This window comes from Squalius cephalus, assembly GCF_949319135.1.
Source record: "Squalius cephalus genome assembly, chromosome: 12".
NCBI classification, from domain to species: Eukaryota; Metazoa; Chordata; class Actinopteri; order Cypriniformes; family Leuciscidae; genus Squalius; species Squalius cephalus.
The window spans coordinates 31754658-31768400 of record NC_137133.1 but is presented as its reverse complement, the minus strand read 5'-3'; the positions used below and the strand labels follow the sequence as shown (position 1 = coordinate 31768400).

General features: G+C 38.5%; 1 protein-coding gene across 19 annotated transcripts in view; it reads right to left on the bottom strand.

Annotated features, from left to right (window-relative positions):
• Positions 1-11480, bottom strand: part of afdna (afadin, adherens junction formation factor a) — a 108634-nt gene extending 97154 nt beyond the window's left edge. For 16 of the 19 annotated variants that reach the window (XM_079888543.1, XM_079888559.1, XM_079888544.1 and 13 more), the window contains exon 1: positions 11118-11480. In XM_079888543.1, the coding sequence (XP_079744669.1) occupies positions 11118-11219 (102 nt within the window). In that variant the 5' untranslated portion in view covers positions 11220-11480. The remainder of the gene's footprint in view (positions 1-11117) is intronic. The other 3 variants (XM_079888554.1, XM_079888552.1, XM_079888553.1) reach the window with 1 other exon arrangement.
• Positions 11481-13743: the final 2263 nt, after the last annotated feature.

Sequence of the window (13743 nt, the reverse complement as noted above, 5' to 3'; positions counted from 1 at the left end):
TCTCAAAACTCAAGTGGTTTGTTTTAGTATTACTAGTAAATACACCCATCTGCTGCTGAACAAGGTCATATAGGATCAGCCATCAAAATTGCACAACAATGGCCATTTTCAGTGCAACACGCATTACAACAACAGTGATATCAGCCGGCATGATACGGCCTGATTGTGCTCTGATAAACCACATTTCACACTCAAAAGCACTGAAGTAATAATGCACACACTGCGCCGTACCATGAACCTTTCAACAAGCTGTAATGATGTCATAGCCTCACATTCTTTGATGGACATTCCTCAGTCCAACCAAATGTAAAGCTCTATTGTGCTAAAGTAAGGACAGAAACACTATACCTCACAGATAATATACGATCGTGGTCGTACGGGGAGCGTGGATGAACCGACACATTGGGTAGTGAATCCACACCCTATTTCGACCGAGTGAGATTGTTTAGACTTAATGAGTTTGAACTAGGGCTAGAACTTATTCATTGAATAATCTAACGATTATTTTTTTTCTGGTTAATCTATTGTCTATTTACTGAATAGCCAATTAATACTTTGGTTTATTTACCAATAAATAATAACTAAATCTATGTACGAACTAATACCTAATGATACTATTCATGACAAAAGATAAGGTTTATGCAGTGTAGGCCTATTTAGGAAAGGTGTTTATATGGCTGCGTTCAGTCACTTTACAGCCGCAATTTACAGTTTAAATCCAATTATTTAAAGTGTAAATCCAGAAATATTTTGTTCATTCAGGAGATTAAAGTAGCTGCTCGAATGAGTTCATTCAGCTGTATGATCAACAACCATCACAACCACAATCAAATTCCTCCGCTTCCGGCGAGAAGGCGTACGAGAAGGTGAGATCGTGAGGAGATCTATTGTTCATCCAAAGCATCACTGAAATATTTTTAAAAAATATTTATCTAAATTAAAAGTTATGATTTATTATTTACTCTTACTGTTATATTTTTCAATGATTCGATGTCATTACAAAGTGAAACTACTACATGTGTTTTTCAATTTAAAAAAATCGTTCCATTTTTATAACTTTTAGTGAAATTGTTTGGTAGTCAGGGATGTGTGTGTGTGTGTGTGCGTGCGTGCGTGCGTGCGTGTGTGGTGTCAAAAAAAGATTTTTTGAAAGCCACAAAAGTTTGAGAACCACTGGATTAAGTCGACGCCTCATTCCAGCCTAGTTTGACGACCACACAGAAAATAAGACTGGTCACTGACAGAGTTGAAAGTGTGGAACATTCCAGAACAATGAAAATGGGCCAATGTGTGCCTCAAACATGGAATTTCTACTTGCTTAGTTTTCCTTAATTATGAGAGAAAAAGGCTTATTCCCATCAACCTTATTTGACATTACGGCTAATCCCACCAACATTCAATTTTACTTTAATTATATTTGGATTACATTTTAATCCAATCTGCATAAAAATATCTCCATCAAGGACATGGCAGCACAGTGAGCGCACAATATTATGAAATCATATATTGAGAATGATATGGCTTACATTGGTAACAGCACCTGTTTATTGTTTTTTTTTTTTATAACATTTTAAAAAAATAAATATAATTATAAAATATACATGGTTTTACCATTTGATACATTACTGTCTCAACCACGTATCAAGCATGGCACCATCACAGTACTTTCTGTAACTGTTGGTACTAAAAACCAGTGCAGTAAACAAGAACAGGCCTCATGAGCGGTCAAGAGAACTTGGACAAGGCGTTCCAGCCTGCTCGCCAACCGAAAGAGAGTTTCACGCTCATGGGAGGACACATGCGTAGTGTAACAACAAAAGATGCATTCCAAAATGTGCAACACGCCACAAAATATTTGGCTAAGCTTTGAGGAACATTTGCACTTTAGAAACAGACTTCAGGAGGGTGTGATGGGTCAGATTTCTCAACACTAAGCACTCAAAACAATACCATCAGAGATTTTCTCTAAAATTATATATTGCAAAAAGTATATTCATGCCTAAATTTAGGATATGCATTCAATGAGTCTGGGGAATGTAAAAAGAGAATTAACTGAAATAAAAGAGTCTGTCTGTGGTTGTAAATTGATGAGAGAGCATGTTGGAAAGACCAGCACAAACAAACAAGTCAACAGCTCTGAAAAGCCGTCTGATCCTGTGAGGTCACCTGTGTGTGACTACATACACGCACACAAGAATAGCGGGTCTGCGCACAATGGGTGTTTGTTGGAGGGAACGATGGCCAATCAGGTCAGCCCTGGAGCGGCCACTGACTGACCATCGGGCCTCCCAGGAGATTAATAGAGACTGACAGGCCAAGGCTAGGGCTGGGATCAGACCTCCCATTCAAAGGACATCCATCCAGTCTAACGACAGCCATTCAGCACTGTGACAATAAGGCGTTTGTGTGCACAAACCACAGAACCACCTCACAAAAATTACAGGATCAAAGTCACTGGGTGGATGAAGGAAATCTAGGTGCCTTGATCTTGGACTATGTGGATAGGTGATGCATTATATGCAACAAATACTATAAAAACAACACACTGCTTCTGAATTGCTACTTGTAGTCCATTTTATATGCAAAAAGATATGCAAGGCAATAATTCATGTTTTTGACATGCTTTAAAAAAAATTAAATAGGCCTTTGTGAAATTAACTAATAATTAGCTATGTTTCCATCCACCTATTTGTATGTTAATTTTGGGATATCGCCGATGTGCATGCCCATGAAAATACCTTTGCGCTCAAATGAGGCGGATCATTTTGGACAGAAACACATGTACCGAATAGAGAAGTCAACTCATGTGACTTCAACAGAGAAGTCACAAGAATGTGATTAGATAACTGGACTAACCAGCGGATCAATTTCATTGCACAGCATCCCAAATGTTGGTTTGATCATTCTGTAATGCCTGAGCCAAATTCGGTCATCAAAATGGTTGGGTATAATGACCTCCCAGAAGTATCTCACACGATTGAATTCCCAAAGACCAGACATCCGCTTCTGAACTCAAGATTACATGACAGTATTTATTGCGTTTCATCTACACGCTCTGAAACACAAGTCATTTATGATGTACGAATAAAGAGCCACAATGGCTTCCCCGATTTCAGTCTTTCCTTTTTATTACAGATATTTTGTGCTAATTTCCCAAGAAGTGATGATTTTGTTCTCTTGGACACATAGGATGGAACCGGTGCTTTATTCGCTAATGTCTTATGCAATTTCCCAATTTTGCTAATTTGCAATTTTGGATGGGAACATAGCTAATAAAATCAAAATGTCAAAATCCATTCTGTTAAAAACACATAAAAATAAATAAAAAAATTATAAAAAAGGTAGGCCTAGTTGCAAAGCATTTCATAGGTAAAACCAAATTCCTTTTTGCTATATTTTTCCATTATATTCTTATAATGTAAAAATTTCCATTAAGAAAAACAAAGCAGTTAATTTTGCTATAATCATTACATTTCGAAGACATAGGATACATGTACAGTATTCATCATTTTGATCTACAAACTAAATTTGTTGAACACCACATTCAAATTAACCATAACTGAAACATTCTAAAGACAATGCAAGTAGTACAGATGTTCTTATATAAACAGTAACTTTAATGTGATTACTGAAAAACTAAAGATTACTCATTTCTAAATCAATTATCAGACTAGCTGCAGCCCTACTTCGTAAAGTTAACACCAATTCTTAGAGATGCACCGATACCGATACCAGTACTCAGGTAATCCAATAATGTGCTCATGTACTATAGAGCTGGTAAGTCCCGCCCCCTCCGTAAAACCCCGCTGGACCTCAAGGTTGAAAAATCGTCAATGCAAGTGAATGGGAGAAAATAATTATTTTCTGGTCCCGTTTGAATTGTGCCATGAATGTGAACATATGTTGTCTGTGAATTTTTTATATAACTTTTCATGTTACAAGTTTGACAGTATATGGTATGATTCTTCGGCTAGCAGTTGTGGAAAAGACATAACGAGAAAGACTACATGTCGCCTATGTGACGTCACCCCATAAAGTTGACTTACCCGTGGTTTTCGCCAACCTCAACGATTTTGTCCTCTCCCTGAAAGAAGGTGGTGAAGTGCACCAAAGACACAGCCATGTTTAGCGGGATCCGTGAGCTAATGTCCGTGTGCTAGTGGTGTTGACGTTTCAAACGCGTCGAAAGCAGCGAGGAGTTGTAGTCCACAAAGTGCTCTCACACAAAGTCTAACCGTATCAAACTTCTACACGCTAAATTGTAGCATTCTTTACACGAAAAGTTATATAAAAAATTCACAGACAACATATGTTCACATTCATGGCAAAATTCAAACGGGACCAGAAAATAATTATTTTCTCCCATTCACTTGCATTGACGATTTTTCAACCTAGAGGTCCAGGGGGATTAGCGGAAGGGGCGGGACTTACCAGCTCTATAGCGCTCGTAAAACTACCCCAGATACAACTGCACCCGTTACACCACTTTAACGTAACGTTTCACATATCGCGTCTAAAAACGCGCAGAGAGCGCGGTCGCACCGTTTCCATAAATGTTTCACCCTCTTTCCACAAGTGCTTGCGCTCCCGTGGCGTCTGTCGTTGCTATGCAACCATGAACATAGACATGCCTGGAAAAATGATCCTCGCCTACATTTGAAATAACAAATTTGCATGCGCGAAAAACGCGATTTGTGAACGATCCCTTATGGCAACCTGACATTAGCATAACCTCTCGTCAGTTGAGCAGGTAGTCGGGGGAGGAGTAATGTCAGCCGTTTGGAGATATTTTAAGATAAGCAATGATGATAAAAGTAGAGTAGACAGTAAACTATGCTCTGCTAAATTGTCAAGAGAAGGGGTGAGAAATAGCCTAGCTCCTTAAACACAAGCAATTTGATTATACAAGGCCTATTTACTTTGTTACAGTCAGAGAATGAAAAACATCTGATGAAAATAAAACATTGTATGGTATTATTAAGTACTCATATTGGTACTTGGTATCGTATCGGCAAGTACCCAAATGTAAGTAGGCCTGCTTGTACTGAAAAAAAGTGGTACCAATTCTGATTCTCTGTTGACAACCTCTCACGCTGAACTTGCACAACAGAGCCGATTAGCTGTTTTCAAAGCTCTCCTGCAGGAGGGAGGGTGAAGCACATGTGTGTGTACGAGTGGAATACAGTCGCTGTACGAGGAGGAAAAGCGTGAGAGTGGAATACAATGATTCCGATAGCAACCCCACCCTCTGCACCACGTGAGGCCACTTGTTATGATTCAACACGCAGCCTTTGCACAGGAGCTCAGTCAACGGCTAAAGGTTCAGAGAAAACACCAGCCAAAACCTGAAGCTGTCACAGAGCTTCAGAGAATCACAGAGATTTATAAACGCAGATTTCATCATAAAAAATTCTGAATAATAAATTAATGCCAAATGACTTTATAACGGATCAGAACTAGGAAATTGCTAAACATGGGATACTTTAACAAACTCATGAAATAGCTTTTAGTCCATGTCTGTTAGATTTGAGCCTATATACTAGTGAAATCCTAAATTGACAAAAAGACAAGTATATATTAATTGTCTTCTAGCAAAATGGACCAAAAATATTTAAACACATTTTAACACTTTACGTCCTTTCCCATTCATCAATTGTTTGCAAAGAAAATTGATAGAATTTACGTATTTTGAAAGCGTCTTCATCGCTTTCATTCACGGTACAAGTTGTCAAATGTGATGTAATTTAAACTGAATGTTATTTTCTGAACACCATTTTAATCAAAAACATCTCGCCCTTACTTTCCTGTTTTAACAGGAAACACGCCAACACAGGGGAAAAATCAGCTCTAACAATTTTATGGGAGTTTTTGTGATAAGAGACAGTTCCACGGCAAAAATAAAAGACAGATAAAGCACAGATATTCTTGATGATGTACCCAAAAGTGCATTCAAATCCCCTCAGATTAGGGAACCATGGATTAGGATTTTTAAATTACTGCTGAGGGAAACCTCTTGAGTTTTATACCTACACAATTACAGCAAAGACCGCAGTACATTTCTCACACAAAAAAAGAAAAAAAAAGGAAATCCAGGCTCAGATTGTGCACATTCAAAGGCATGAAAATCACCATGGAGATGATTTCCCAGAGAGCCACACGCTGTTGAGGTGACAAAGCCTCTTCATTTCTAATACAACATTTTCATACCCACCAAAAAGTTACATCTTTTAGCTTGCGCACCTCATTGAACACAAAGACTTGAGTCTCCGATGCCCTGAGAAATCAGAGTTAAAGTTCATTTAATGCAGTATGTGATTATAATCCAGCAGTAAGCAGCACTGGGTCACATCTAATGTTCTCTAACAGCACTGAGTGTAAAATTATACAAGATGAAGTTTTGCACACAAGAACACTATTTGCCTACAAACGCTACATAGCCACTGCCTCCACTAACAGTTATTTATCAGCAATTGTGCATCATAAACATTATGCAAACATGCAGATAGACTTACAAACATAACATCAGACCTAAAGCTCTATATAAAGTCAACAAGTGTAAATGGTTGCCAAATTAGCACTATTATATATTAAATACATTTGGTTAGATGCTTCAACCATGAGGAAGAGAGAGTGAGTCTGCATACACAAATATTTTCCCACGTCCACAAGTGACACTGAACTATCACCTGCTGGGAACAATCAGGTTAAGAGAAGATACTACCATGGGAAAACCTGATTTGATTACTCTTTCACGTCACCTTTACCCTGAGCTACACATTATATGCTGAAAGAATATGCTGACTGTGTCACAATCTGTGTCACAATCTTTAAAGGTATACCCTCTAGACGCTAATCCATTCTTGATGCACAAATACTAGAGATTGAGGAATGTTTATTTGTTTTATGCTTAATTGTCCAATAAACAACTTGCAGAACTTAAATGTAATAATTTCTGCTTTTAGATCAACTAATATCTAAATCATTCGTCATTAGCTTCTGAACAGCCTGCTTTACTTGACTAATACTGTACATTAGGGTTGTCACAGTACAAAAATGCGTTTTCAAATGCATCCACTTTGGAGAGCGTTTTCAAAAAGCTTTGTTTTCGTTAATAAAATGACCAAAACGGAGAGAAAAAGATGCGTTTTCAAACAAAAACATACTAGTGTGGACAAGGCCTAATAAACAGAAAGCAAAAGAAGAGCCTCTCAATAAAGCACAAGCTTATTGAACTCTGCAATCTCGCGAAAACTCCCGTTATAAAAAAAGGTGTCTTAATTGTACAATGAATCTCTTATTTACATCATGTTTACACTTTGTTGGTTATAACGAAAGGATTTACTAGCGTGCGACTCGCATTGGACAAAACAAAACATTTTGGGTTTTCAGCGGATTCTGACTAAAGCCCATGTATACTGTTTTTTATGCGATACAGTCCAACATGTAGCCTTTCAAAGTATACTCCACTTGACAGTGTGCAAACAGAGGCGGTTGACACATGCGCTCTAGAAATGTTCATCTTCGTCCAGAGTTTCAAATTAGTTCACATTTATTTGTATAGTGCTTTTCACCATACTTATCATTTGCCAGTGGTGTCTGTGCTATTTTTCTCCAGAAGTTATTAAATGTCTGTATTCTGTTACGGCTATCTTGTCAATGCGGGCGTATGTTGTTTTTGAGGTCTGTGGGAAGCAGGACGAGGACGAGGCAGAGGGCCGTGAGAACGGGGAGAAGCCGGTCGCGTGATTAATAAATGAGCGTCACCTGCGCGCCGCACCGGTCTCGGGTTTCTCACGGAGGAGCTTCGGAAGCATAAAAGGAGGAGCGATGACAGTAAAGGAAGAGAGAGGACCAGGCCTGGACTATTTTAAGTTGTGTTGTGTTTATGTGTGTGTCTTTTTAGTTTAGCCTATATGATTAAAGTTGTCAAATGTTCACCGGTTCCCGCCTCCTTTTTCCCTGATCCTTTAACTTCGTTACACAGTCTTTGGTATTTTGTTGTTGTTCCATCTCTTTAGTTATATTTTCTCCTGTGAAACAACAACCTGCCACTTTTTGGGACAACTGATTAGTGCAAAACAAATTCATTGCGCAAAATACATGCAGCTACAAATCTCGGGCAGAGGATGACGAAGATGAACATTTCTAGAGCGCATGTGTCAACTGCCTCCGTTTGCACACTATCAAGTGGAGTATACTTTGAAAGGCTACATGTTCGACTGTATATACACATAAAAAACAAAGTATACATGGGCTTTAGTCAGAATCCGCTGAAAACGCAAAATGTTTTGTTTTGTCCAATGCGAGTCGCACGCTAGTAAATCCTTTCGTTATAACCAACAAAGTGTAAGCATGATGTAAATAAGAGATTCATTGTACAATTAAGACACCTTTTTTTATAACGGGAGTTTTCATTATTCTAGTGACGAAAATTAAGTATTCTGGAATCTAAAGCCAGAGACGTTTGCTTTGCTAGATAATCATTTCCATAATCTTTTGTTTTGTATTGTTTTTTGCCTTTTCAGCCATGGAATGGGCATCCAACACTTGCCAAAACGGTTGTCACAGAGCCAATCTTAGCCAGTGTGAGACACATGGGAATGGAATCACAAGGCTTTAGTAGGGAGGGGACAGTGAGGGCCATGCAACTGTTTCTGGAGGACATGACAGATGCAAATACAGGAAATGATGGCAGGCCTAATTTTGTTCCTCCATTCTCTTAAAAACACTGCGCTGATGGGTGAAAGTCTTGGTTTTTATATTTCGGAATCAAATGTGTTACATTAAACCATTCAGTTGCCCTATTACAAACAATTGCCTTATGCATCTTCTCTTAAAGCTCAAATAATCTTATGAAAGATGTCATCTTTTAATCATCTTATCTTGTAACTTTTTAGTTTTAATCATATTAAAAACAATATTCCATTTCCATTTAATATCTTAGTAGGTGCTTCATTAAAAAGCAAATTACAAACGAGCAACATCGCAATGTTTAATAAACAGAGGAAGCTACAGGAAGTATGAAGACTTCATAAACACTATCCATATTCAAACATGAAAAGTTTTATGTAACAGGAAGATGCGATGCCACATGCAAAACCATCCCTACTACAATCCCAGAAAACCAAGATGATAAATTATGCATGTAATAAATGACTAAGCTAGTTAAACACACTTGCTTATTTATTAAATATACAACAAGGCACTTTTTAAGTCTGCCCAGAATCTCCAAATTTGAACTGTAAACACACCCAAATCCCAAATGACTGTGATATTAAAACTGACAATGAAAGAACAGCAGAGTCCATCCTTGCACTACTACTCAGGATAGAGGCACAAAACAAATCCTGAATCCAAATGCAGCCCAAATGCATACAATTACGCTTCTTCTCTTTTCAAAATGCATATTTTCATGCATGCATCTATGAGCTAATGAGGTGACGTTAAGAGAAATAGACTGATAATCAGAATCTGTCCATTTCAACGTCTGGTCTACTGATTTACGACATAATACGTGTCTCCAAAAATATACAGTAGCACCAGCAGAACCCTTCAATTATCCCACTGCACATTCTACTGTAAACAACAGTGTTTCACAGGTAAAGTAACCAGCTTATCTAATGAGCTGTTTAGTGTTTACATACATTATTCCTTACATAACTCATTATCAAGTGAGAAATGCGAAGCATTTTAAACTTAACATCCCTAGCCAGCCACAGCCCAAAACAAAAAGATAAATGATTGGCAATCTAATGAAATTCTCGATAGTAGATCTGCACATTGGTGATTTGAAAAAAGAAAAAGAAAATCAGTACGGCTGTAAAACAGTAAAAATATTAGGTGATCTAGTTACTATACAGTATGCCAGTGAATAAAATGTGACAATAGAAGCAGACTTGCAAATCGGCTGTCACAATTGGTTGGAGGACTAGACGATTACGTCATCACTGGCTCTTCGACACTCCCGCTGATCTTAGGAGTTTGTGCTCATAAAGGGGGTGCTTGTAGGGGTTCTCCTATGCACTGTCCACTTCTTCCTAATCACCCTCTAAAGACCAAAACAACCCTAATCTAGGCTTTTATTGTGTCACATCAGCAGGTGCTTCGGGGGCTCAATATCACTTATGCATGAATTATTAAGGGCCAAAGAATATTCTCAGAGCCTATGGGGGTTTCCAGTAAATCAGCAGGAGAGACCCCCGACCTGATGCTTTACCCCCAACCCCCTTCATTCAAAGCATTCATGCACTGCCCGCCTAAAAACACTAATTCCCTACCAAAAGTGGCTTGCAATCCAATGCATCTGCAGGTGCCAAAGTGCATGCATGTACTCAAGAAAACCAATGCTTGTTAAACACCTCATTGATCGCGCGATTGTTTGCATCGAAAACACGCTGATCTAATATTGAAGCAAAAATAGTCATGCATGCTCATGCACCAGAATGACAACATGCATGACATTCAATGACGCTTGCGTTTTAAATATCTGAAAACATACACCGTGCAAATAAATGCACAACCATCGGTGCATTTCAAGTTACATCATTTATATCTAGTTTCTGCCATGTTATCACATCTACAAAAACATTTTTATGTTCATTACATTAACGTACCGTCTACAACCTCATGCAACATCATCATCATCCCGCACTATTATGCAGCTGGTCTGATCTAATCTGACAGTTTTGCATGCAGCTCTGCTACAAACTGCAAGCACCGATTTTTCCCCTGTAAATGACCGGCTCGTGCACGATAAGAAACGTTTTAACGTACAACGAAAAGGCCAATGCAATGCTAAACAGCAACAGGGACCCAGCTAAAAGTGCTCACATCTCATTCATACCAAAATATTTGTGTTTACTTCACCTTTATAATAGGCATAACCTGTAATTAACTGACTCAAAAATACACGAATTAAGTAATAATAAACCTAATGTCGAGATTCAGTCGTTCCAGAGCCACTTGGTGATTTAAAAAAAAAAAAAAAGATAATTTATGACAGATCAAGCGCACGTTTCTTCACTATAACAATCTCGCGTGTTGGGGGAATGAATCTCGCGGCACGGACAGCCAGGAGCGCGTGCGGCCTGTGCTCGCTCGCGGCTCCGGGGACTCACCTCAGTCGGTTGGCTAATCTCGAACAGGTCGAGCCGGTTGGCGTTCCAGTGGTTGATGATGTCGGCGAGTTTCCGCCGCTCCTCCTCTCGGCTCCCCGACATTCTCAAATCCCGACTAATTCTAGTCAAGCCGGAGAGAGAAAGAATCTGCCGTTTCCCCTCGTCGATTCGGTTTTATCCACTCAAACTGGCTTCTAATCCGACGACCTGAAATAAAAGTAAATCTGTTACACCCAGAATCTGGGCTTTCAAACGCGGTTTCTGTGGTGAGTGTCGCTCTTTCCCGCAGTCGCCGGTTAATGCACCTCAGCTCTATCGTCAACCGCTTCTACTGTTTCCGCGTTCCCTGCTCTCGTTTCGTTTGTCTTATCGCGCTCCGTGCGCGCTCCCTATGGCAAAGCAGTGGGACTGACTGGAGCTGTGCGCGCGCCCCCTATACTCCACACAAAATTCATGAAGGACGCTTACGGATACGCGCATAGCAACAAATAATGAAAGACACATCTCGAGCCAGGCACTTATTCAAAATACTTTATTGTGTTCGCGGATGTCGTTTGATTAAATTGTACAGGCATATTTAAGATTTTCCGACGTGATAAAATAAAATAAAATAAAATAAAATAAAATAAAATAAAGATAGATAGATAGATAGATAGATAGATAGATAGATAGATAGATAGATAGATAGATAGATAGATAGAATGTCAGACAGACAGAGATAGATAGAGAGAGAGATGCATTTGGTGGCCACAAGGCTGCTCAGTCAAACAGCATCATTATAGACCTGACATGACCAGCTGTGCACATCTGCAAAGCAATCAGCTCAATGAAGCAGGATGATCCACCATATAAAACTAATTCAATATGAGCCTGTTACATCATCATAGAGCCCTGTTCCTTTGTGCACCCAAAAAGTACTCATTTCAATACAATGCACTGCAATTCTGAAGTTTGCAAAGACCTTTTTAAATTAGTGGGGCTTTCGGTTTTCAAACCCCTTGGCAATAAGTATTAAACATTATGTAACTCGTCCTGAACCATTTGTAATATGAATGAGACCTGAAATTTTGTGGCTCATCTGAGTGATCTGACTTACCTAAAATGTGAAATACTTTGGTTAATAAATGAAATGGGTAACATGTTAACACAGCACAATGACCCTAAAAAAAAAAGGCAGACAAAACCAAGACAAAAAGCATCTCTCATTTACATTTTGTCTGGTCTCAGTTTTCCACTGCTGGAAGATTCTGTCTAGCGCTGCACTTTGGTGGTCTGGAGAGCCAGACATCAATTGTCCATTTGAAGGGCAAATTAAAGAGAAGATAGATTGGCAAATAAATCATCATTTGCTATCTAACTGATATGTGCTTTATGAGTCAGCGTTCTTTGTGGCAGCTTTCTTCACCTCAATCTTATTTCATATTGACGCAGATTCTGGGGCAGAAACTGACAAAGCACAAATGGAAAGATCTTATTAAAAGTGCTGTAAGTGATTCTTTTGAATATGATACATGAAATATATCTACTACCTGACTAATATCACTGCTGGAAATCAGAAATAATAATCTGTAATATTTATGATTCATATGCCCAAGCAACTGTTACACTAATAATTAATTTTGTAAGAAGGTTTTTTTTTTTTTTCCTCTATTGCTTAATCATGATCTTACAACTTGTAAATAATTATTTATTTTACCTCTATTTTACACGCGGTGATATATAGTGGTGAGGTCATGGGTAACAATAAGTAAATCAGTGTCTCAAGCTGCAATATCTGTGGTAGAAACAGGAAGCTTGTGAGAGCCAAAGCAATATGGTTTCCTGCAGCGGTCTCTTTTTAACACCGCTTTCATTTTCTCTCCCTACATACACACACACTCACTTTAAAGCTGAAGTTTAAGACTGAACTTTGAACTCAGAAATGTTTTTCTACAGACATCTGAAAGCACTTAGAGGATCTTTATATCTGCAACCTTCTTCTGTGATAAGAATATAATACTGTTCAGAAAGGCATACTGAGAGAGTTGCTGTAAAAGCAGAGGAATGTTCACGCTGCAGGGTGGAGGGGGAAGGAAGGTGCAACGAGGGCAACATGGAAACATCCTGCATCCTGATCCCTCCTGCTGAATCTCATATATTATCTCATTACATTCATGTAGGCAATTAAGCATCACTGACATCAGAAAGACAGACAACGCTGTATTGTCATGCCAGGTCTTATAATTGGAAGTTATACACTGCCCGGCCTAAACAAAAAAGTCGCTGTTTGGATTTAAATGCTTACGAGTCTATGATTGGATCATTATTGCTGTGATTATTATATTTATAGCATGTTATTGACAACAGTTCTTATAACCCTAATTGATGGAGTGTGTAGCTTTTAATTTCATTAAAGAAAATTATTAAATTCATTGAAAGTCTTGACCAAAAATGGCTCCAATAGACTCTTAAGCATTTGCATATCATATTATGTAATTGTGGTCAGAGTCATTTTTTTCTTTTCTTTGTGATAATGCAATGAAACATGCCAAATTGTGCAGACATAATTTTTGGCCAGGCTATTATACAAAGAAATTATGTACACATGCTAAAGCAAGAGAGAACCAATGAGATATTAATAACTGAT